At 32.7% G+C, this 27,715-nt stretch overlaps 2 protein-coding genes across 4 annotated transcripts in view; both read left to right on the top strand.

Annotated features, from left to right (window-relative positions):
- Nucleotides 1–27,715, top strand: part of LOC126890563 (cilia- and flagella-associated protein 251-like) — a 438,236-nt gene that overhangs the window by 392,733 nt on the left and 17,788 nt on the right. The gene's annotated exons all lie outside the window — the stretch shown is intronic.
- Nucleotides 77–14,556, top strand: LOC114328245 (beta-1,4-glucuronyltransferase 1-like). The gene is made up of 5 exons (XM_028277037.2): nt 77–352; nt 461–692; nt 800–1,066; nt 6,205–6,513; nt 12,880–14,556. The coding sequence occupies exons 1-5, from the start codon at nt 87–89 to the stop codon at nt 13,075–13,077; spliced, it is 1,272 nt and encodes a 423-aa protein (XP_028132838.1). The 5' UTR covers nt 77–86; the 3' UTR covers nt 13,078–14,556.

The following is a 27,715-nucleotide window of genomic DNA, read 5'->3' as shown; positions in this document are numbered from 1 at the left end:
GATAAACCTTAGATAACTGAAATGACTTATGTTTGTTGTTGTAGTACACTAAAATAACTTTTTATGAATTTTTAGCAATCTCCAAAATGTATACGAACCGGAAATCCTTCATCATGAAGCTACTGATGGGCAGCTGCGCCCTATACTTGTTCATCCACATGTTCACCAACACGGTGGTACCGGTCATCATGGTGGTACCACAAATTCCGCATTCTTCTAAAGCTATTTCTAATATTTTAGATAGGGTACGGGAATTAACTGCGTGCGTAGACAAACCTCTGGTGCCAAAGATACAACAACGAGGCGACTATTGGGTACTTTACAACTACATCGCGGCTGAAGTCAGTCACAGGTAACTATTATGTTATCAAAATAGTACGAATAGGTGATTCTTCCCTAGAAATTTTCTAGAACACCTAAATAACTAAAAACATATATTTTTTTTATATTACACTTTCAGATGCCACGAAAGCATCACATACACAACTCATGCGGATTATTCCTTCATGGACAACTTAGTGCCGTTGTTGGAGCGGTGGAACGGACCTATAAGTATAGCCCTTCACGCTCCAGGAACTGATTTTAAAAATACTCTCGAATCCATAAGGTACCTTAGGGATTGCACCACTCCCATGGTCAAACAATTTGTGACCTTTCATATTTATTTTAGTACGAAACACGTTCCCAAAGAGGTAAGACTCTAGTCCAAACAAAAATGTTACCATGTGCTGTAACAATTTCATCATGTACAGAAAATAACACAAGATAATTATTTTATAACAGAAAATTTTTCTTTTAGGTTCCTAAATACGGCAACGCATTTAGGAAAACCTACAACTGCTCGGTGGTACCACCCTTCCTCAACGTGTCCATCGAAAATATGTACAAAGCTCAGAAAAATTTGTTGTATCCGGTAAATGTGGGTCGAAACGTTGCTCGAGAAACTGCGCAGACTCACTTCATTCTTCCCTCGGATATTGAACTGTATCCTAGTCCAGGTGTGATAGAGAAGTTCCTGGCTATGATCGCCGAAAACAGTGAGCCACTGCAGAACAAACACTCTAAAGTAAGTGATTCTAAAACTGACTTATATGGACTTCTTCTTCTTTGAGTGCCTCTCCTATCGGAGATTGGATATCATTAGGGCGATTCTAATTTTATTTACTGCTGTTTTGAACAATTCGTTAGTGGTACAGCCAAACCACTCTCTCAAATTTCTCATCCAGGACATTCTCCTACGGCCTGGATTTCTTCGTCCTTGGATTTTTCCTTGCATTATGTTTTGTAGGAATGTGTACTTTTGTCCCCTCATCAGGTGGCCTAAGTATTCAAGTTTTCTCTTTTTTATATTCAGTAGAACTTCTGGCTTGTTATTTATTCTGCGTATTACTTCTTCATTTGTAATTTTATCCACCCAACTTATTCTTAGTATACGGCGGTAGCACCACATCTCAAAGCTTTCAAGATTTTTAATATTCCTCTGTTTAAGAGTCCATGACTCAACACCGTAGAGCAAAGTACTGAATACATAGCATTTTAACATTCTAGTTCGTAGATGAATACTAATATCACGATTACAAAATAATTTTTTCATTTTTATAAAAGTAGACCTGGCAATTTCAATACGTCTTTTTATCTCGTGATTTTGGTCACCTGTTTCATTGATAAGGGTTCCCATTCGTTTACTTTTTCAAGTTGGGTACCGCTTATTGTGATACTATAGTGTCATTTATTGGATTCTTACTGAAGGTCACATATTTGGTTTTTTTGACGTTCATCCTTATGCCGTAGTTATTACATATCTCATTCATACTTTCAACTAGATGTTGTAGATCTTCCGCTGTTCTTGCCATTATCACAGTATCGTCAGCATATCGAATGTTATTGATAACTTCTCCATTGACTATTATCCCTTCGTTTGCATATGAGAGAGCTTCTTGGCATATTTGTTCGCTGTAGATATTAAACAAGAGCGGTGACAATATACAACCCTGTCGTACCCCTCTACGTATTTCTATTTCGTCCGATGTTTGGTCTTCTATTTTTATATTAGCTCGCTGATTCCAGTACAGATTTAATATTATTTGTATGTCTCTGGTGTCAATGTTCTTACTCTCCAGGATTTCTTTGAGTTTACTGTGGCGAACTTTGTCAAAGGCCTTTTCAAAGTCTATAAAGCAGGCGTGTACCTCTTGGTTAACATCTAGGCATCTCTGTGTTAGAACGTTCAGGGCAAAGAGAGCATCCCTTGTACCTAATCCTTTTCTGAATCCCATCTGTGTATCGTTAATATCGATGTCTAGTTTTTGATAGATTCGGTTGTGGATGACTCTAAGAAATATTTTAAGCAGGTGACTCATCAAGGAGATTGTTCGATGATCTGAACATTGCACTGCCTTAGTTTTCTTCGGTATGGTGACAAACGTAGACAGCAACCATTCTTGTGGTATTATACCAGTACTGTATATTGTATTGAATATATGCAATATTATGGTTACGGATTGAACATTCAAAAGCTTCAGCAGTTCTGTAGGGATTTCATCAGGTCCGTTTGCTTTTCCATTTTTAGCGTTTTTTATTGCGTATTCTACTTCTTCTTTCAATATGTCTGGCCCAGTTGCATTGATTATCTGAGTTAAGTTGTTTCTATCGTCTTCAAATAATTCATTCAGGTATTCTGTCCATCTTTTTATTTTATTCTCTAGATCTACAATAAGGTTTCCATCTTTGTCTTTAAGTTTACCTATTTGGCATTTCTTTATGCTTCCTGTTATCTTTTACTTTTTTGTGCATATTGAACGCATCGTACTTTTTCTCATAGGTTTCCATTTCTTCACACTGTTCTTTAATCCACGCCTCTTTGGCTTCTTTTATTCTCTTTTTTATGTGTTTGTTTATTTCTTTGTATTTGTCTAGGTAATTCTTCATATTTCTTCTTTGTTCCATCAAGTCTAGTATGTCCTGTGTCATCCACCCCTTGTTCTTTGTTGTCGTTTTTGTCAGATGTTTCTTTCCTGCTGTTTGTATAGCTGTATTTATGTACTTTAATTTTTGGTTAACGTTATCTGTATCGTTAATTTGTTGTTGCACTGAACTGAGGTTTTCATTTATTTCTTCTCCTGTTTCTTGTTGTATATTTTTGTTTCTAAGTTTAACTAAATCTAGTGTCTTTCTTTGTGGTCTCCTTATCTTTTTTGGTCTCGCCTCTATCACAGTAACTACCGGATTATGATCTGAGCCTATATCAGCTCCTGGGTACGTCTTAGTACATTTAACAGCATTACGATACCTCCTTGCTATCAGAATGTAGTCTATTTGATTTCTCACTATTTTTTCTTTGGTATGTTGTGGAGATGTCCATGTATATAATAGCCGAGGAGGTAATTTAAAAAGGGTGTTTGTTATTACGAAGTCTTCGCTCTGGCAAAATTGAATCAATCGATCTCCTCTGTCGTTTCTGTTTCCAAGTCCATAGTTTCCTACATGTTCTCCTACCTTACCTTGACCGACCTTGGCATTAAGATCGCCCATTATTATGTTAATGTGTTGCTTTTTTATTGCTTTCAGCATTTCTTCTAAGTCGTTGTAGAATTGTTCTATTTCATCGTCATCTTTATCTGCTGTTGGTGCATAGGCTTGAATAAGATTTATTAAGTTATGTCTTTCTTTAATTTGTATTAATATTAAGCGTTCTGAGTAAGGAGTACAGGTAATCAGAGAATTTTTCCATTTCTTTGAAATGATGATTCCAACTCCGTACCGATGGGTGTTGTTGTCGATTCCGGAGTAATAAAATACGCCATTATTTCGTGTTGAACATTTCCCGGATCCTGGCCAATGTGTATCGCTGATTCCTAAAACATCGATGTTTAGTCTATTCATTTCTTGTTCAACATTATCCAGTTTTCCTGCAGAGAACAAACTTCTCACATTCCACGTTGCAACTCTTAAAGTTGTTGGTTTCTGCATTTTTGTACAAGGATTTTGCAGGTTTACGACCTTACTTACTTATATGGGCACTTTGTTTAATTTTCACATGCGACAAATAATGTTATATTTTTCGCTGTATTATTTCGATAATTGTTACCCTTAGTTTTAAATAATTCTTAAGTCAACCCTGAATAACAGTACCTAGTGTCACCCCTTCCCAGTTTATCCCTACCCAAAGATACAGACATGCTTAGATTTTGCAACAGAAGATTTTCCGTCTTGATGGTCGACTGCTGCAGGCGACAGTTACCCTCTCTGCTACCGTCTCTCGACGTGAACGGACGCATCTCTCTCTCTGCCTTCTCCGTTTGAAAGCAACAGACACGTAAAGTACCGCAATTTACACAATTTGAACAATTTAAAACGCAAACAGTGATGTGTACACGTGCATCCGCAAAAGACAGGCTACAGACAATATATCTCGGTTTCTGCATATGTGACGTTGATCGATACGCGAGTGAAACAGTGACTTGGGTAAGATTACATCATCCCGCCCAGATATGACGTCACTAGTATGATATACATGTCAAAAAATCATAATTTAAAAATCGAATAACTTTGGTATTTTACACAGTGGCGTAACTAGTCTGACCTGCGCCCCTATTCCCAGACTTATTCTCCACACCCCCCCCCCCCCCACCTCTAACGAAACTAACACGACATTTCTCCAGAGAAAGATTATACAAAGAAGAAATATAACAGTAATTTTAAAGTTAATTATTAAAAAGTTATTCAAAAAATTAATTGAAAGTAAAATTAAGGGGCTATCCTAGTGTAAAAGTACGAAATTCACATACTTTTTTTAATTTTTAAAATAAAAAGAACTGTACCAATATGAATTACCAACTGAACCATTATGAAGTATGTTATATGAATTTCGTACTTTTACACTAGGATAGCCCCTTAAGTTACTGAACATTTCCAAATACCAATAATATAACTGAAGTAAGTATCACATTATATACTTACAATTAATTAATGTACTTTTTAGGACGATAAAATATACACTACTTACTTTACTCAACATTTTTTATTTATTCAGTGCCCTATACAGTATAGTATACATGATATCGCAAGCAACAATATAATGTTTATGTTCCTTTCTCAAACTTTGATTAATTTTACTAGATGATGCATTCTTACAGTCAAACCTACCTACAGCTCATAGGAACAACACTGTACGTTAATTCGTATTCCCTGACAAAGCCCCTGCGGCTCTTTGTTTCTAGGAACAGTCTTGCTAACTTTTCTACATCTAAAGACCGAGCTCTTTCATGTTCAATACTAATTACACTAAGATCACACAGTCTAATATTAGACATAGAGTTCCTTAAGTAGTTCTTTATTATTTTTAGTTTAGAAAAAGATCTTTCACTACGTGCAACAGTTACGGGTAATGTAAAAAACATTATTAATGATGTACTTACGTTTGGGACACTTGATGCAATAAATTTATTCATAATCAATAGATAATCAGCCAAGTGGCTGATTTTGCTTATTTTATTACTTTTGATATCGTCTTTGACTACATTTCTAAAGCAAATTACTTCATTGGTCAAAGCATGAGTCACATCAGATTCATATTTTTTACAAAACTCAGAGGCTGACTTTACAAGTTGTTCGTCAGAAAAATGTTATAAATTATCTCGGTTTAAAAAACTTAACGTGTCAGTTATACATACCATAGATTTAAACCTTTCGTTTAACTGTGAAATAAGAATATCAACAGCTCTCAAAAATACCTTAACTTTAAAGCAATGCACAGTATCACTAAACTCATAGTCACTAGAAAGTTCGTCAAAAAAAGTCTTTACTTTTCTTTTGCGTTTGGAGGTCATTGAGGAATCAATATTCCACTTCGCAGCTAACTTTCTGGCTTGATCCAGGACATCGTCGAATTCTCCTCGCAGTTCGCTCACAGTCTTTAAACACTTCTGAAGGAGATTCTTTTCATCATCTAGATTAACATCGGATCTCTGTAGTTTTGCTTCAACATATTTTTTTGCTAAAATTTTTCCAGAATATCAGTTTTTTGCGCCCCCTAAGGCCTGCGCCCCAATGCACCGCATTGGTTGCATTGGCGTTAGTTACGCCAATGATTTTACATTTTTTTCTAATTCTGTAAATAAAACAGTTTACAGGGGGTCAAAATATAGTGAATAACCCTGTACATGTCTTAATTGTACACGCTTATTGACCTTGTTTTCTCTTTAGGTATACCCTCTGAATATTTTCGAAGTGAGTGCCGACCAGCAAGTACCGGAGAATAAGACTCAGCTGCGCGAGATGCTGGCTAACGGTACTGCTATACCTTTCCATAAAAAAATTTGTCCCGGATGCCATACGGTGCCGAAAGCCGAGGAATGGCAATCGGCGAACGAGACCAAAGGGCTGCACGTGTTCCACGTGGGAAAAAGGAGGTGGAAGTTCCTCCATTGGGAACCTATCTTCATAGGTACTCACGCGGATCCGTTGTACGACGAAAGGCTTAGTTGGGAGGGAAAGATGGATAAAATGACACAGGTAAGGGATTTTTAACTCAATATCTAGTAAAATACAATTATTATTAACTACTCCATTAGCTCCTGGTTTATTCTCCTGTGCTATTCCCCCTTAGCCTCCTTTATATCACCAGAAAAAGATTGTCCTCTCCTAATTCTCCACCTTTTTCTCTTCTTTCTGATTCATTACCCAAGTTTTCATGTGCATACAACACCGTTGGTCTCATTATTGTTTCATAAGTTCGAATCTTGGCTGCCTTGACACGTTTTTGCCCTCAACAGTGTGTTTAATGATCCTACTGCTTTGCTACCTTTCAACAACCGTTTATCTATTTCTCTTTCTTCGCCTCTTCTATTCGTAACTGTTACTCAAAGGTACTAAAATTTTGATACCTTCTCAAATTTATACTCTCTCTCTCTCTCTCTCTCTCGTTCATCCTTAGAGGGATCCATTTATTTTCTTCTGTATTTTCCCCTTTTATTTCCATATGCTTGGTTTTTTCTTGATTTGTAGTCAGGCCATATTTTCTACATTCTTCTTCAAATTTTGTGAACATTTTTCGAAGATCTATTCTTGAACGTCTCAGAAACACCAGGTCATCTGCGAAACCTATGCACTTTTGTTCAGAATCGTGCCATTTGACTGAATCTTGGCTCCTCTAATTATCTTTTCTAGGACTAGGTTGAATCAATCTCTTGATAGGGTGTCTCCCTGTTGTAATCCTCTATTGACGTTAAACTGATTTTTGAATACAGTCGAACCCTTTAAATGGAATAGGCTTCGTGCCAAGCCAAAGTATAACCGAGATATTCTAATAACCGATCATTTGTGGCTAGTAGAAACGTTTCGGGACCTCAAATTTCTATGCCAGGATATTCCTATAACCGGTATTCTAATAAGCGGGTTTGACTGTACTTCCTTCTATCCAGACTTTATTGACTGTATCAGTTAACAACATTTTAACTAATCATATCAGTTTTTCTGATATTCCTAGTTATCTCATTGCTTCGAAAAGTCCGTTTCGTGACATAGTTTAAAATCTGTTTAAAACTAATAAAGAGCATATGCAAAACTAGAATACCTAATTTTAGTATAAAAATTTGGTCGGTTTTGTTGTTCTTCAAAAAAAAGCATTAGAAGATGAAGAAGCAGGCATAAAAATAAATGGACTACCCATATGTGAAATTAGATACGCCGATGACACAATACTAATAGCAGAAACTATTACAGATCTACAAAGAATTTTAGATAAAGTTGTTGCAACGAGTGAAGAATTTGGTCTGTCACTAAACACAAAGAAACAAAATTCATGGTTATATCAAAGAAAAATATTAGAAACATCAATCTACACGTAAATAATAAGACGATAGAACGAGTTCAGAATTATAATTATTTAGGGACAAACATGAGTGAAACAAACGATTATACCAAAGAAATACGAATTAGAATAGAAAAGGATAGAAGTGCATTCACTAATTTGAAACAAATATTATGTAGTAGAGACCTCAGCCTAAATCTTAGAAAGCGAGTACTAAAATGTTATGTATTTTCTGTTCTTTTGTATGGTGTGGAGACATGGACTCTTAATAAACAATGCCTCAATAGATTGGAAGCATTTGAGATGTGGACGTATCGAAGAATGCTGAGAATCACCTGGACAGACAGAATAACCAATGAGGAAGTACTAAGGCGATTACAGAACAGCAGGGAGATACTGGATTCCATCAAAATAAGAAAACTTCAATACTTGGGTCATATAACACGTGGTGACAGATATGAATTCCTAAAATTAATTATGCAGGAAAAGATTCAAGGAAGGCGCAGCATAGGTAGGAGAAAAATGTCCTGGCTGAGAAATCTCAGGGAATGGTTTGGATGCAGCTCAACTGAACTCTTTCAGGCTGTAGTGTCAAAAGTGTGAATAGCAATGATGATTGCCAACCTTCGTCGCGGAGATGGCACGTAAAGAAGAAGTTGTTCTTCTCGTCGAAGACCAGCCTGGTATTCTCCTATTAGCTTTGATATTCGTGGGTTTTTAGTTTACTTCTCATAATATTTGCTAAGAAGAGTAATGGGCGTAGAGATTTAATGTCTTTCATAAAAATAGTTAGGCTTTGATGAGCTGTACATGTGTCAAGAGCAAATGAAAATTACCTACCCAGACAGACCCCATTAGCGGTACCAGTGGGAAATAGGAGTAGAGGTAGACCAATATTGAGATTTAGGGATGGTGTGGACGAGAATGCGAGGAAGATCGTTGCAGAAAATTTGCACCGGTTGGCGATGAACAGAAACGACTGACGAAATAGACTAGGAAAGGTCGACGCTCAACTAGAGCTGTAACACCATTGATGATGATAATTTTTGTCTAATAAATACCTGATATACCTACTACTAATTTTCACAGACAGTTTTATCACCTTTCTTATGAATTGGGCAGATGAGCGTTCCAGTTAGGGATTGCAATCCAGCAGCATTTTCAATCCAGCTGGATTTTTGCAAGATTGGCCTGAATCCAGCTGGATGCAGCGCGGATCCAGCAAAATGTGGAATCAAAATAAAAACACGATTTTAATGTTTTTTTGTCTGTATGCCAAATTTCTAAACAACAGAAACATGAATTATTTAGTTTTATATGTAAGTGATACCTTAAAAACATAGGCTTTACCTTCTTCGCACAGACTGCACATATAGCCGGTTGCGGAGAAAGCCCTTCCGGCCTCTGTGCTGGTCAGTTTTAAGGTCATCAAATAGTCATAGACCATTGACAAACGATCGCCTTTCACTCCTTCGGGCACATAAACCGCCATATCCTTCTCCAAAATCTTTTCGTAATATTTTTGAGAATCAGTTTTTTGGCTATAAATGTTTTCTCTTTCTCGTTTCAATTCAATCTCAAGTTCTTGTTCCAAAGTAAAATTCACATGCTCCGGATTAGTTGACCCATCTTCTTCCATTATCTCTTGCACTGGTTCCACAGTTACTTGTTTATTTATACGAAACAACAAATTTTTCATCTCTTGTCGCATTGCATTCTTTTTCGTCATGGGGAAGTAACCAGGATTGTTTAATCTTTCGTCATACTTTTTCTGATTTTGTAAATACACTAATGTACCTGTAATCTCATAGAGACGCCGTTCCTTAATTTTGTTGCGTAGTGCTTCCGATAGATCGGCACTAAGGCTAGAGTCCTGGCTATTTAGTTTGTCTAAGACAAATTTCATGGTTGTGTCGGCCGTTATCAAAGTGGACACTATTCTGTAAAGAGCTTCTACAGCCGGTTAAAAGAGGCGATTAACTCATTGATTATTGACCACTCGCCTGCAGAGAATTTTATCGCAGAATCAATGTATATCAACGCTTTATCGAAGCAAACTTTTAAGCTATAGAAACTTTCCAGCATACTGAGCTACTGCCAGCGCGATAGAATGGCAAGTTGCCGAATCAGGGCTTTGAATAAAGAGGCTAATGAAGACATTAAATAACTTACTTCGAATTTGACACGTTTGCGGATCCGCGCTGCTGGATCAAGCATCTGAAAAAAAGCGCTGGATCCAGCTGGATTGCTGGATGCTGGATCCAGCAATTGCAATCTCTAGTTCCAGTGCTCTGGCATTTTTTCGTTTTCACATATTTCTCATTAAGTCGAGCTATTTTTTTTCCTTAGTACCTACCTATATTTCTTCCTACTTTGAATATTTCTGAATATTCTTGAATAGTCTACTTTCATTATTTCTTAGGTCTCTTATTACCTCTATTTTCTCTTCTGTCGGTTCTAACTTCTTGTATTGGGATTCACAGCATCTTGCATCAGCATCACATTATTAAGCATCCAATGAAGAGCAAGACACATTCTTTTAAAATTTAAATGTCCTTGGTAAACAAACACACGTTTGTTTATTATACATATTACGTGATCCATATTACTCCACACAAGTGTATCAGTTGTCAATCCTGCGGTGTCAGCGATTCAATATTACATATTACTAATTCATGACCAAAGACGACTCAGCATAAATAATATCAACACTTTCTCTTTTATTTATATACACAGAAAACATCAGCAGGCATTCTAATTTCATTGCGTGACCAATCATCATTGATAATTGAGATATATCAGAGGGATAGATAGATAGATAGATTTATTTAACTACTTTACAAAAATATTGTTTGTAGCAAGTCAAAATTACAAGGTATATCAAAAAATTATAAAAATTACAAGGTGTATAAAAGTACAAGGTGTATAAAATAGAAATATAAAACATAACTTATTAATATCATAAACAAGAAACATAGATTAACAAAAAATATTTTGTGTCACGGTAAGCATTTCAGTGGATGTTCTGCAATATATTCTTCCGAGCAATAAAAGCAATGCTTCAACAGATACCTTTTTATGACTTTTTTGAAACTGTTACAGCTTAGCTGTTTAATATCTTTTGGTAAAATATTGTAATAGTTATAATTAAGACAATTTTTATCTGAAAGACGCAATCTACAGCGATTTGTTCGCAAATAGTGAGAGTTTCGCGTATTGTGAACGTGAACATCAGACTGCTTTATTAAATGGGCCCTTTTTCTGTGAATTTCAGTCAGAACTTGATATATCAACAGAGTAGGTAGCGGCATAATTTTTAATTTAATGAAGAGAGGTCGGCAATGTTCCAGATAACTAACCCCTGCTAAAATTCGGATAGCTTTCTTTTGCATCCTGAAAATTTGAAGAGCATTTGTTGAATTGCCCCATAAGATTAATCCATAGCTTAGGTGCGAGTGAAATAAAGAAAAATATGTCACCTTCAATGTTTCAAAGTTGACAACCCTTGCTACTTGACGAATAAGAAACAATAAACTAGACAGCTTCCTCTTTACTTGTGAAATATGAGCCGACCAGTTCAATCGATTGACTATGGTTATTCCTAATAGTTTAGCAGTCTCTTTTTCATCTGGATCGCCATGTAAACCACTTGCAGATATAATCAAGTCCTGCGTTTTTTCAGTATTAAGTTTTAGTTTGTTCGCAGCAAACCATGTACTAGATTTATCAGAAACTTCCTCGTAAGCCATTTTTAAATCCTCATTATTATTACCTGATATTATGTATGTCGTATCATCCGCAAATTGTACTGATTTGTACGGAGATATGAAATTAGGCAAATCGTTGACATATATAATGAATAAAAGAGGTCCCGAGACCGAACCTTGTGGGACTCCATGTTTTACGGGTCGAAAATCGGAGAGATGACCTTTAGACACAACAGCCTGATGTCTGCCACATAGGTACGAAGAGATAAGCTTAAGAGGGATACCTCTGATTCCATAATAATTTAATTTGTGGAGCAAAATGTCATGTGAAACGCAGTCAAAAGCTTGCGACAAATCGCAGAGAGAAATTGCTACGCGATTGCCACGTTCAAGTCTCTCAATCACCTCGCTCACCATATTATATAGGGCTTTTCATTGACAGTCATTTGTTTCGAGCTTCTGTCAAATGTCGTATAATCCGTGTATATTAACATTATACACAGATTATACAACATATGACAGAAGCTCGAAACAAATGACAATCGATGAAAAGCCCTATACCGCGTTTGTAGTAGAACGAGCACTTCTGAATCCATATTGCGAGTTGCTAAAATAACTTTTAGACTCAAAATAAGAATATAATTGTTGTTTGATCACCTTTTCAATCACTTTCCCGAATGTAGAAACAATGCTTATGGGCCTGTAATTGTCAGTTTTCGAGGAATCACCTTTTTTATAGATAGGTAGTACCTTTGAGTACTTAAGTGCTCCTGGAAATACTCCAGTTGATAGAATTAAGTTAATAAGATGAGTGAAAGGTGTTAAAACTATTTGGTAAGTTTCTTTTAAAATCGTGCTATTAATTTCGTGAACGTCCTTACAATTGGAATTATTAAGAGATTTAATTATTTGAGAGATCTCATCTTCCACAACAGGTCGGAAACAAAAGGACTTGCTCGGGGAAGGATAATTTCTGTAACTGAAGAGGATATCGTTATTAATAGTGGGAAGGGATGTAATTATGTTTTCTGTGATTGTAATAAAAAAATTGATTTATTTCGTCTGGAGATAGATCTGGTTGTACCGAACTGGATCTTGTATTGCCTCTTTCGAAGGTGAACGTACATTAGCACACCAACTCTTTACAGTCGTACTCCGAGTTGATAATAAATGAATATACTGTGAGTAGTGTTTACTTCATCAACCCCTATCGTAGGGGGTAACTACCCCCAACCACTCTGAGATGGTCCAGATGATGTAGAACTAATATATTCTTTTTGGACATGGTTGTCTTCTATTATTTCTAATTGTCTTTCTGGTAATCTTCTCAAGTAGTATGACTATTAATAAACATATTTTCAGGGTTATGCTTTCTGCGTGTTAAACTACGACTTCCTGATCCTGGACAACGCGTTCCTTGTCCACAAACCGGGAATAAAGATCTACAAGAAGGACCCCCAACGAGAGATGCTGGCTGACAAGACGCGCCAGTTCATCAAGAATATCATATTCCCCGAACTTAAAGTTTTATACGGAGTTCTAAAAGGCTGTGCTGTGTAAAAATATATGTTATATGAACTGTAGAGGAATGTACTAAAACTAAAGCCATTTCAATAGGAAATACATCGATGTGAGATATTTTAAAAATTTTATTTTTTACTTATTGCGATCTATTGATATAGGTACTTTCGTTTATTTAGTATGTATATATTCTGATATTTATGGGTTAGGAAAAATTTTTATTTAAGAGGCTACAGTAGCGATCAACAGGTAGCAACAAACGCGTTCCAAGATTGCGGCTCTAATTTTGAATATTTTGTTGAGATATTTGGCACACATATTCGTAATATAATAAAGAATGGCGGTATAGAGCCCAATTTCAGAAATATGTTAGTACGTGGAAATTACTCTATAACTAAATAAAATATTGAAAAAAGGAAAATTAGGCAACATAGAGAAATTATCACTGTCATTTTGACAAACCTGCGTCAGATTTTCTCTAATCTGTTCTGTCATCTTTATCGATATCTGTTCAGTGCAGTAGTGTGTTAATTTAAGAATTCGTTTCTGTTGTTTCATAAGAAAGTAGTGTTTATTGATAGTTCATTTATTATATATTTGTTGTTGTTGTATAAGTTGTTGGCCTCTTTGAAATAATAGATTGTTGTTAATTGTGAGTTTTAGTTATATGTAGGCAGGTAAGTATATGTTACGTAAAAATATTTCGAATTTATATATAATGCGAGTATATAAAGTTTTAGGAGGATTTTTTATTCTAAAAATATTATCAATAGTTTAATAAAATGGAAAAAGTAAATCAAACGAAAAATAAAGTGAAACCTTCCAAGAAAAAGTCCATTAAAAACCGTGCCAAAATTATGCGAAAATCGAAATTTGTTTCGCTTCATAACAAAAAATGATTATTTATTATTGTTTTATTGTTAGATATTTCATGCAAATACCTTTCTAAATACCTATCTTAACATAAAATTTTCACCCATTTTGGTTTATTTTTATAAATATCTATTTATTAATAATAAAATCGTTTTCTATTACTTCCATTTAGCGCGACTATGATATTGTCAAAATATTAATCTTAGATAATGTCAAAGATTACCACTGTTGCCAAAGTTTATGATACTATCTCCCGAAGTTATATTTTGTTGCTACCTGTTGATCGCTACTGTTTACTCTCAAGGAAAGTGGAAAAATTGGCAATTGTTTTATCTTTAATTTCCAATTCGAACCAACAATTTCGTTTGCTTCAAAAAAATACTGTTCTGAAGAACAGACAGCTCAAGCCTTACTACTAAATTTTTTCATTGGACCATTTTGTTTCCTGTAGTAAAACTCGCTGTACAGGGTTATTCACTATATTTTGAAACCACTGTAAACTGCTTTATTTACAGAATTAGAAAAAAAAATGTAAAATAAAAAAATTTATTCGATTTTTAAAATATGATTTTTTGACATATATTATTATAACATACTAGTGACGTCATCCATCTAGGCGTGATGACGTAATCGACTATTTTTTTAAATGAGAATAGGGGTCGTGTGCTAGCTCATTTGAAAGGTAATTCAATTCTCTATTCAGTAATATAAACATTAAGATAATTATTTATACAGGGTGTCCAAAAAATTGTTTTTAAATTAAATTAATTGACACAAAAAGAAGAATGTATGTAATTTATTTAATTTAAAATACATTTTACTGCTGTTGCTTGCAAATAAACATTAATTTTTGCTTAAATTTATTGCAAATAAACATTAATTTTTGCTTAAATTTAATGTTCAAACTGCCAAGAGGCAGATGGGTGACAGCTTGACCATTGAATTTAAGTGAAAAGTAATGTTTATTTGTTTAATAAACATTAATTTCTGTTTTCTGACAGCAGTAGAATGTATTTTGAATTAAATAAATTACATGCATTCTTCTTTTTGTGTCAATAAATTTAATTAAAAAATTTTTTTTTGACACCCTGTATAATTAATCATGTTAATATTTATATTACTGAATAGGGAATTGAATAACCTTTCAAATGAGCTAGCACTCGACCCCTATTCCTATTTAAAAAAATAGTCGATTACGTCATCACGCCCAAATGGATGACGTCACTAGTATGACATATATGTCAAAAAATCATAATTTAAAAATCCAATAACTTTTGTATTTTTCATTTTTTTTCTAATTCTGTAAATAGCGCAGTTTACAGGGGGGTCAAAATATAGTGAATAACCCTGTACATTTACCAAGTAGTGGAAGTGCCAACAACCGAACCGTTTAAACAAACACACGACCTGATTCTTGTGATAGCAGCACGCATTCGAACATTTAGCATTTCTGTGTACAGGGTAAGCTTAAAGATGCAGTTTGGAAGTTTTACCAAAGTATGTATATCACTTTTTAGTGAGGAATTGATTAGCAAAATCTAAAACTTGGAATGTCACGACCTCAATATCGACAAAAAACTTACCACAATAGTATCTACCATAAGAGATGTGATTCTTGTTCGAGATGATTTATTGGACTACATTCACCTTGACTTCAGAGTCTAAATAAAAATATCCGGCTCGAAGGGCCAAGTGAAAAAAACAAAATATAACGAAAAACGAGTGCAATTTGTTTCGTGGATGTACGACATGCCATCGAAATATTTGAGTGAGTAAATTGTCTCTGTGGGAGCTTCAACTGACATCAAGAACTGAAGAATGAGCGCTACTTTCATAAGAAGTTGTAGCGTCGACCACAGTGATGAATAATTCTCCTTGTTGCTTGAAAGTAACAAATTACCATTAACAAATACTTCAATCACTTCTTATATTTTTATATACGAAAAAATTTAATACCAGTGCTCAATGTCTAAACTATAACCGTTTCGGATACCTTCTGCCTTTAATGTTAGTACAGAGTGTTCGAAAAATGCGTGTACAGGGTATATTTTTAGAAGCGGCGCTGAAAAATCGTGTACATAGGTACATAGAAATGTATTTTTTGAACACCCTGTACGTTTTATTTGATTTGCTCATTATGTTAAACTGTATAGGTACTATATTTTAGTGGATGTTCGTATTTATATATAGGTATTTTAAGTATTTATTAATATTTTTTGTAAGAAAATCGTCCCCTTGCTGTATCTTTACTAATTATATCGTGCCATACTGATTCCATATCATGATGAAAGTATATTATATAAAGTAATTTTGTATTGTATACGAAAAAATTCTGCAAATACATCAATATACAAGTATCTCTAGTAGTTGTTATTATTAATTCCCCTAGTGCAGACAAAATTAATTAATCCATATTCTTCACAAAACGGTTCTTCATTTTCTACCTAATCTACATAGTTTTGTAATGACTCTCCAGGAAAAGTAAGAGATATCCAGCAAAAGCCTGAAAATGACTGTTGCAATTAATTTTTTTTATATAGTTATCAAAAGTAATCTTTTCTTTTTAAAAGAGTATTTGCAATATTCGAAGCGTTATATTGAGATCTACCATTTTGAATTTTTAAATTCTGACATCAAACTCATATTCAGTGACTTCATATTCAAACTTCATATTCAAAACATACTGTGTTTGAAAGAGTACTTTGAATGTTTTTGTATTGGATCTACCATTTTGAATTTTTATATTCTGACGTAAAAATCATATTTACTGATCCAGAAAACATACTGTGTTTTACTTTAAGGAGTATTTTCATTGTTTTGAGCGCTATATTGGATCTGACGTTTTGAATTTTTAAATTTTGACGTTAAACGTACAGTTAGACATTCAAAAACTATACTGTGTGTCACTTTCACGGGTATTTTCAATTTTAGGAGCGTTGCACAGAATCTACAATTTTAAAATTCTGACACCAAACTCATATTCAACGACCTAAAATACCCAAATCACAGACTGCGTTTGTCTTTAACGAGTATTTTCAATATTCGGAACGGTATATTATATCTGACATTTTTAAATTCTGACATTACATTCGTATAGACCAAGAGGCAGCGCTGAAAAATCTATTTGAATTTACTAAAGCTAGATTTTTCACAGTTGATTACTGTGAGTGTGTAGAGAAACATACTGCGGTCGGTCAAGCGAAACGTAGAACAGGGGTTACGGAGAGGGCATCAAAGTTGCTTTTCTACGAAGGTAATTATTTCCATTTAATAAGGCTGAAAATCAGTACACACATTCTAAATTAAATATAAATAAAAGTTATTATAGTCGGTCAGCTGTATGACGGGACAGAGCCGGTCGGTCGGCCCCAAAAGTCGATTGAGGAAATGAAGCATTTTGGCTCGCAATTTTTTCGTCCAACATGGATTTACTTGAAATTTTTACAGAAGGTAGGGAATAGTCCAAGGATCATTTTCTATATCATGCCGCTATCATATGCTAAAACCTTGGGGTGGTTACCACCCCATCTCGGGGGTGGGAAATTTTTTTTTTACATTTTAACCATGTAATTCGATGGAAAAAGTGATTCTAAGAAAAAAATGTTTTGTACATTTTCTTCCTAAAACTAATATTTTTCGAGTTATTCGCGCTTGAAAATAACAGTTTTTCGATGAAAAAATCGACTTTTTTAGAGGGTTTTTTGAGAATACCTAGAAAAATATGCATTTAATCAAAAAAACTGTGGATATCGAAATTGTATCTTTTAGTAACACAAACCAAATTTTTTTTCTATAATATCTTTAAGACCAATACAAATTGAGATACGGCATGTTAAAGGTTAGCTTTTTTCGTCAAATGCACAATTTGAAATATTCAAAGCCAAATAATGGGAAAAATTTGCATTTTTCGAGGAAAACTTAAATAATCTTTTTTCAAGTATACAATTAGACCTTTCAAAAAAATAATTAAAAGTTTCTAGCATGAAAATTAAGCGACTTACAAAAAAATGTCGGTACCTGCTTGTCTCTACGAAAAAATCAGTGAAAACAATCCCCTAACTACCTTCCTAATTCAAAATTGGTCTTCACCTTTCTGTAGTTCCTTTTATATTTATATTATCAATACACTCAAGGAGTTTGACCTATTTAAAATGCCTAATTTTTAAAAAATTGGACTTTAGAGAAAAATTGATTTTTTGCAATTTGGTATTTTTCACCTTTTACTTCAAAATATCTCCGAAAATACTGAAGATATGAAAAAAATTATAAACTACTAAATTGTAGCTTTTTTAATGACTAAAATTACTCTGTACATAGATTTTCATTAGAGTGAATAGTTAGCCAGATATAGCTGTTTAAAACCTCTATTTACCAGCAAACACCCCCTTATTCGAGCGCTTTAAACCCGCCCCAATTAAAAACTAAGAAACTAAGGCATGTTACGGAATTTAATTTACACAGTCTTATAGCTCTTTAAAAATCCTACAGAATCATTTTTGAGGGGTCTCATTACTGAGAGGGTATCAAAGTTGCTTTCCTACGAAGGTAATTAAATCCATTTACTAAGGCTGAAAATCAGTGCCCAGTGAGATATAATATTTTTCCAAAATTAGGAATTTTAAATAGGTCAAACTCCTTGAGTGTATTGATAATATAAATATAAAAGAAACTACAGAAAGGTGAAGACCAATTTTGAATTAGGAAGGTAGTTGGGGGTTGTTTTCACTGATTTTTTCGTAGAGAAAAGCAGGTACCGACATTTTTTTGATTATAAGCCGCTTAATTTTCATGCTAGAAACTTTTTATTATTATTTTTTGAAAGATATAATTGTATACTTGAAAAAATATTATTTAAGATTATTTAATTTTTCCCATTATTTGGCTTTGAATATTTCAAATTATGCATTTGACGAAAAAAGCTAACCTTTAACATGCCGTATCTCGGTTTGTATTGGTCTTAAAGATATTATTGGAAAAGAATTTGGTTTGTGTTACTAAAAGATACAATTTTGATATTAAGAGTTTTTTTGATTAAATGCGTATTTTTCGAGGTATTCTCAAAAAACCCTCTAAAAAAGTCGATTTTTTCGTCAAAAAACTGTTATTTTCAAGCGCGAATAACTCGAAAAATATTAGTTTTACGAAGAAAATGTAAAAAACATTTTTTTCTTAGAATCACTTTTTCCATCGAATTACATGGTTAAAATGTAATAAAAAAAATTCCCACCCCCCGAGATGGGGTGGCAATCACCCCCAAGGTTTTAGCGTATGATATCGGCATGATATAGAAAATGATCCTTGGACTATTCCCTACCTTCTGTGAAAATTTCAAGTAAATCCATGCTGGACGAAAAAATTGCGAGCCAAAATGCTTCATTTCCTCAATCGACTATTGGGGCCGACCGACCGGCTCTGTCCCGTCATACAGCTGACCGACTATAATAACTTTTATTTATATTTAATTTAGAATGTGTGTACTGATTTTCAGCCTTATTAAATGGAAATAATTACTTTCGTAGGAAAGCAACTTTGATACCCTCTCAGTAACCCCTGTTCTACGTTTCGCTTGACCGACCGCAGTATGTTTCTCTACACACTCACAGTAATCAACTGTGAAAAATCTAGCTTTAGTAAATTCAAATAGATTTTTCAGCGCTGCCTCTCCGTCTAGTATGACGCTACTACTGAAAAATATCATTTTGACGGAAGTGATAGCATTTTTAATATTCTTGTTCGGCCGTATTGGACCTGCAATAGGTAACTTAATTTTGAGATTTTGATGCCAGATCCGTATTCAGTGATTCAAAAACAAAAATATATACCTACTCACCGGCACAAAATTCCGCTACTAAAAATTTTTGATTAAGTTTGACAATTTATAACTTTATTATTTGTACTCCGATTTTGTTTGTAGGTACATGTGTTGATATCATTTGTTATTATTTAAAAAAAATTGCTTAGATGGCATTATACCGGGGTGAATGGAAGCGTTGTATTTTCTCCTAACTTTAAAAAATTCTGTGAAAAATTGAAGGGCTGATTTTGTTTTGTACTCCTTTCGTATTATCTCGGAATCATCCCTAAACTTTTGTTTTTTGAATTATCCGAATATCTCTTTTCTTGTAAAAGCTGTAAATAAAACGCTGCTTTGAAGGTTTATTTAATTAATAATATCAAACGCACTAAAATTAACAACACAAAACAAAATTAACAACGAAACAATTCAATAACGGGTATGTCCACCACTCGCAGCTAAGACTCCTCGCAATCTGGCATCGAATAAATAAGATGTGTTATCCTTGACCGGGAAATAGGCCGATATTCCTCTACCAGGGCTATAACTGTACCAAATTTTCCGGAGGCCTAAGATGACGGTGAATAGCTATTTTCAATTCATCCCATAAATGCTCGATAGGATTGATATCTGGGCTTCTTGCGGGCCATTCTAATCGTATCAATCCAACCTCTATTTAAGATAATTGTGTTTATGAGTCAATCAGTGTTTTTATTTACAAAAAATTGTACAGCTCTTACAAGAAAAAAGATATTCGGATAATTCAAAAAACAAAATGTTGGTGATGCCTCCGGGAAAATATTACAGGACTATGAAACAAAATCAGCCATTTTTTTAAAGTTAGGACAAAAATACAACGCTTCCATTTACCCCCGTATAATCTTGAAAATCGGAGTACAAATAATAAAGTTATAAATTGTCAAACTTAATCAAAAATTTTTTAGTGTCGAAATTTTGTGCCGGTGAGTGTATTTTATTTTGACGAAAATTTTAGTGTTTTTAAATTCCTATATGGTTTTTTTGTTAATTCTGACATCAGATTCGTATGCTCAAAAATATCATTTTGTTTGAAAATTAAAATAAAGTGTTTTTAATATTTCATTTCTGTCATATTGGATCTGACACATTTAATTTGAACATTATGACACCAGATTCGCATTCAGTGATTAAAAAAGGATGTGTGTGTACTTTATACGCACGTAAGAAGTTATACTTCTACTATAGATTCCAACGAAATTAATATATACTTTAAACAGTTTATTTATATTTTATTTCAATATTAAACTAATTTTAATACTTACTTTTCAAAAATATCAAAAATTAAAAAAATAAAAGAATAAAACACACACAAACACATTGAAAAATGCCACAAAGAAATGATTTCTGAACAATAATTGTTGGCAAAAATTTTAACTAAATACGCATTTTCTGAAAAAAAAATTGAATAACAAATATACCTACAATCATAAAATGTATAAAAAAAATAAAAAAATAAATTCTTGCATTGAGATTCGAATCTGCGTTTATTCGGGTGCTTAGGATTTGAAGTCGAAGCCTCTACTCATTTTGCCACCTACACGTACCTGTCATGTGCGAAGATATGCCAACTGAACGTTTACTGTTTGACAGTTCTGAATTTAATCAAATTAGTTTGATTTTTGTGAAATTAAAATATTAAAATACAACAAAACATAGAGTAAGAAAACAATATATTAGATGAAGATTGGTAGAAATTATCTTGGTAATCAATTTATGTAAATCAAAGCATTACCTACTAGATAGGTACATACATTTTCCGAATAGGTAAGTACCTACAGTCGGTCTAATTTACTTACCGTTGCACGTCATTATTTACGTTAGAAATCTAAGTTGACATTGTTGCCCAATTACAAAAAATTCTTGAATTCATTTGAAATCAAATACATCACACAATTTTTGCGGAAGTGGATTATACAGCAAAATAAATTAATATTCAATGTAAATAAATAAAAACTTTAGAAATAGAAAACAATAATTAAGTTATAATCTTACGTTGAAGTACATAATAAAAACAGTAAATATAATGAAACAAATACTTATAGTAAAGAATATAAACAAATTAGAAATGTCATCACCGCAACTGTCAAATAAATGTTACCAATTTATGCCAAAATATCACCTTCGTTCGATTATAGTTACAGTGTATTCCGAACAAATGTGCTTCATAAAAACGCTTTATAATCCATTTATACAAATTAGATGAAACATTTTAATGTGGATTTCTTTAAGTTAACATTAATAGAAATCTTTAAATATTATTTCTACGCGTATATAATAAAATATGCCTAGGGGCTGTAACGCCAGTGTACTCGGCAAAGTGATTCTAAAAAAGAACACACCTACCGCCTAAATATTTCGTGTTGGTATCATGTGATGTCTCGGGCTATGACGCGGATGACGTGAAACGGTAAGTAAATTAGATGGAGTATATGTAATTTTTTATTACAATACTGAAACATTTACAATAATTACGTACCTGTTGCTTTTAAAAACTATTTAAAAAGTCACAATTATAAACTTGCTTTTTTCTCTGTCCTTACAACAATAAAAACTAATATACACAACATCTGATTACACATAACCGACATATTGAACAATTGTTGACAGGTCATTGTAATTACCCAATCAGAGCCCGTATAACGTTTGAGCTGCGCTCAGGACCAAGACTTTTGATGAATTCGCGCACATATAAATTTACTCCCAACGCGCCTAAAGAAGTTTAACTTCAAAAATGAATAAATATTGCACTATGACGAAAATTATGGTGTTTTCAAATTCCTAAGTCGCTTTTTTTAAATTTCTGAATTCACATCTCCATAGTTGGGGATATTTTCAATGTTTGGAGCGCTTTATAAGATTTGTCATTTTGAAATGCTTACGTCAGTTTCGTATGCCACAACTCAAAAATATCATTTTGGTGGCAATCTATGGTGGTAATTATAATATTCCTTTTCGCCCTAATTGGATCTGTCGCCTTAATAGGGAACTTGCACTTTTTTTTATTACATATACCCCAGGCTGTGGGTGAAAAATATGTCGATTTCAGGATATAATTCAGGAATTTTTGAAACCTATCAGGTGTTGTAAAGGACGATGCCAGGAATAACTTCTACTAAAATGTAACCAAAAATATTGTGCGCTTTTTTTTCTATTGCGATTTTCATTTGTTAAATTTGCAATTTTTAATGATTTTTAATTTTGCAGCTTAGCATATTGATTTTAGAGAAAAACTTTTTAATATAAAGTTGTAGTAAATTAAAAAACCTACAATTTGAGGTATAGTAAGTTTAATTTCGTTAATTGGTTATTCCAAAACAGCCTGCGAAAGGTCCAAATTGGCCGTTTTTTACAATTGCATTATTTATAATCAAGTATATTCAAATGGGAAATAAGCCACAATTTTACCTAAAAATGATTTTATTAACGTTTCGACGCCCAAGTCGGGTGTCGAAATTATTGATTATTTATTGTACGAATATTTTTTTTATTTTTTAAAGCTTTAAAATGAAGATCTTTTAATTCCATACATAAAAAAAATTGTAAAGCCAGATTAACGAATTTTTTGCTTAGATATTATAAATTGTTTATCCCAAGAGGTCAAATGTCGAAGGCTATAACTTTTTGAAAAAAAAATCGTAGAGAGTTGGTGAAACATCTAATCGCCTTCTAAAGAGCTATATTTTCATATTGTGATGTAAATAAATGCGTAAAACATTTTTAAACCTCTAATTTTCGGGTTTGAAAATAAGGGGGCAAATTTCGTTATAAACATTTAGAGCTAAAGCGGCCCTGTACATCCTATGAGTTTTTAACTTACAGATTATTGTTGCTGAAGATGAAATGAAGATTTATAAAAAAATAAATAATTTCTACGACCAACTGAAGCCGAGATAATTTTTGGGTTTGAAAATAAGGGGGCAAATTTCGTTAAAAACATTTAGAGCTGAAGCGGCCTTGTACATCCTATGAGTTTCTAACTTACAGATTATTGTTGCTGAAGACAAAACAAAGATTTATAAAAAAATAAAAATTTTCTACAACCAACTGAAGCCGAGATAATTGTTTTTTTTTTCTCAAGTCGTAGTGCCTTTATTTATAACAATTAAGAAATTATTTTACAGTCATTGATTAAATAAAGACTTATATTATCTTAAAATAAAAATTATTATAAAATATAATTACATTTAATTATTAAAAATTATTTTCTAAATCGGTGCTTTTGCAAGCGGCCGAATTTTGCAAATCGCCCGGCTCGCTTCAAATCCGCGCACTCAGAAAATTTTTACGTACATAGTTGTATTATATTTTGACAGAAAACAATTTAATAATATTACCATTAGAATATACAGTCTATTTACCACTGTATTTGTTTTTCTTGATAAACTTTTATATGTGAAATTTCATTTCTGAAGAAATAATATTACAAAAATGATACATATATATGAAATATACAACTATATTTTTAATTTTTTCATTGTTATATAAATATAATAATAATAATGTTACTTCTTACTATAATATACAATATAAAACTTTTTCTTCTTGTAGTGACTATTCTTTTTGGATTTCACATACAAAAGTTTATCAAGAAAAACAAATACAGTGGTAAATAGACTGTATATTATAATGGTAATATTATTTAAATTGTTTTCTGTCAAAATTTAATACAACTACGTAAAAATTTTCTGAGCGCGCGGATTTGAAGCGAGCCGGGCGATTTGCAAAATTCGGCCGCTTGCAAAAGCACCGATTTAGAAAATAATTTTTAATAATTAAATGTAATTATATTTTATAATAATTTTTATTTTAAGATAATATAAGTCTTTCTTTAGTCAATGACTGTAAAATAATTTCTTAAGAGGAAACAGTAGCGATCAACAGGTAGCAAAAACGCGTTCCAAGATTGCGGCTGTAATTTTGTATATTTTTTCGAGATATTTGGCACACGTATTCGTAATATAATAAAGAATGGCGGTACAGAGCCCAATTTGAAAAATATTTAATATGTGGAAATTACTCTGTAATTAAATACAATATTAAAAAACGAGCATGTACCGCCATTAAGAAGAACAAAAAAATACACTTTCTTCAAATAAACTTTTTTATCCGATGCCTAGATTTTGTGTCATTTTGGAACTACTGAATTTTTTTATTTCATTAGTAGTTCCAAAATGACACAAAATCTAGGCATCGGATAAAAAAGTTTATTTGAAGAAAGTGTATTTTTTTGTTCTTCTTAATGGCGGTACAGGCTCGTTTTTCTAATATTGTATTTAATTACAGAGTACTTTTTACATATTAATATATTTTTCAAATTGGGCTCTGTACCGCCATTCTTTATTATATTACGAATACGTGTGCCAAATATCTCGAAAAAATATTCAAAATTACAGCCGCAATCTTGGAACGCGTTTTCGCTACCTGTTGATCGCTACTGTTTCCCCTTAATTGTTATAAATAAAGGCACTACGATTTAAGAAAAAAAAACAATTATCTCGGCTTCAGTTAGTTGTAGAAAATTTTTATTTTTTATAAATCTGCGTTTCGTCTTCAGCAACAATAATCTGTAAGTTAGAAACTCATAGGATGTACAGGGCCGCTTCAGCTCTAAATGTTTATAACGAAATTTGACCCCTTATTTTCCAACCCAAAAATTATCCCGGCTTCAGTTGGTCGTAGAAATTTTTTATTTTTTTATAAATCTTCGTTTCATCTTCAGCAACAATAATCTGTAAGTTAAAAACTCATAGGATGTACAGGGCCACTTCAGCTCTAAATGTTTTTAACGAAATGTGCCCCCTTATTTCCAAACCCAAAAATTAGAGGTTTAAAAATGTTTTACGCATTTATTTACATCAGAATATGAAAATATAACTCTTTAGAAGGAGATTGGATGTTTCACCAACCCTCTACGATTTTTTTTCAAAAAGTTATAACCTTCGACATTTGACCTCTTAGGATAAACAATTTATAATATCTACGCAACAAATTCGTTAATCTGGCTTTACAATTTTTTTTTATGTTTGGAATTGAAGGATCTTCATTTTAAAGCTTTAAAAAATTTAAAACAATTATTTGTACAATAAATAATGCAATTGTAAAAAACGGCCATTTTGGACCTTTCCCAGGCTGTTTTTCAATAACCAATTAACGAAATTAGACTTACCATAGCTCAAATTGTAGGTTTTTTAAATTACTACAACTTTCTATTAAAAAGTTTTTCTCTAAAATCAATATCCTAAGCTGCAAAAGTAAAAATCATTAACAATTGCAAATTTAACAAATGAAAATCGCAATAGAAAAAAAAAGCGCACAATATTTTTGGTTACATTTTAGTAGAAGTTATTCGTGGCATCGTCCTTTACAACACCTGATAGGTTTCAAAAATTCCTGAATTATATCACGTTTTTTCACCCACAGCCTGGGGTAATAATAATGTTCAGTTTTGTTTAAAAATGAGATTTCCAAAATTACACGCTTCAAAAACTCGTATAACTTAGAAATACATATTTAAAGTTTTCTGCGATATAAAATAGTTCAAACGACCCGTGACGTCACATAGTTTTACATTAGTTATTATTATGGTTATATTTCGCTGTGTCTAGGTACACGCTAACGTGTACGCAAATAAAAAAGTTAGGTACACGCGAATTAAACTTCATCAAGCCAGTGGCGTCATTATTTAGCGTGCGTAGTGACTGTACATAATATTTTGGTACATGCCATTTTGATATGTTTAGTGTTTGTTTGATAGAAAAATATTTGTCAAGGGAAGGGAAGCAGAACTATTCAGATGTTTCAAACTTAATTGTAATAAATCAATGTATATATAAAAGTATATATTTAGGTTAGCAAAATAAATATATTTATTTAGTTGACATGACACGTACAAAATATTGTTAAAATAATTTTTATACGTAAGTTAATTATTATAATCAACTATTCTAAATGGGAAATAAGCCACAATTTAACTAAAAAAATGATTTTATTAACGTTTCGACGTCCAAATCGGATGTCATTGTCAAAATACAAAAATTAGTCAGATTAAATAAATTATTAGAAAAAAATTTTTAGTAAGCAACAACATTTCTGTTTAATTTAATAATATTTTGTATTTTGACAACAACGTCCGATTTAGACGTCGAAACGTTAAGAAAATTCATTTTTTTTTTAGTTAAATTGTGGCTTAGTTCCCATTTAGAATAGTTGATTACAAAAATGCCACAAGAAAATAGCTTCAGAACAAGTTAAATATTATTGTGAAAGGTTTAGGTCTTCCTTTTATTTTAATTTTGGACGGTAATACTATTTCACTTATAACTAAAAAAATATATATTAATTTATAGTCTCTTAACTTTTTCATACTGCTTTAAAATGTTGTTAAACTCATTAAAACGACTAAATAATTGTCCACACTGCATAGTTAATTTAAAAACAAACACTAAACAAATAAAAAATAAGAAATCTCTTTACTAATCAATATTAAAATTAAAGTGTAAATACAACGCGATTAAACAAATTCCAACACTCTCCGACACTCTAACTTTTTTATTTGCGTACACGTTAGCGTGCACTTAGACACAGCGTTATATTTAGGTATATTCTTCTTCTCCTTCTTTAGTTTATTGGCCTCCACCTACTTGGGTATTTGGCCAGCTCGTCGTCGGGGAATAAAGGAAAAATATTTATATTCTAATGACATTTATCGTATGTCGTTGTAATAATATATACCAGTTTGTTGAGATAGGAGTTTGATACAGTTTTTGAAGGAAAGGAAAGAAGGTTTACTATTGAAAATAAAACCATTTTGTAAAAGTACAAATTTTCTATGAATAGTTCAAACGATCAAAAACACTTTTAACGTCCCATAACTGTATTTTTTACTGACGTTTATGTTTAATTTAAAATTATATATACAATTGGGGTAGAATGTAAACATACAACGGTGTGACGTCACGACGCGTTTTGGAG

The sequence above is a fragment of the Diabrotica virgifera genome, chromosome 8 (assembly GCF_917563875.1).
Source record: "Diabrotica virgifera virgifera chromosome 8, PGI_DIABVI_V3a".
Lineage (NCBI taxonomy): Eukaryota > Metazoa > Arthropoda > Insecta > Coleoptera > Chrysomelidae > Diabrotica > Diabrotica virgifera.
The sequence above is the reverse complement of the archived record's forward strand: the minus strand, read 5'-3'. Positions and strand labels throughout refer to the sequence as shown.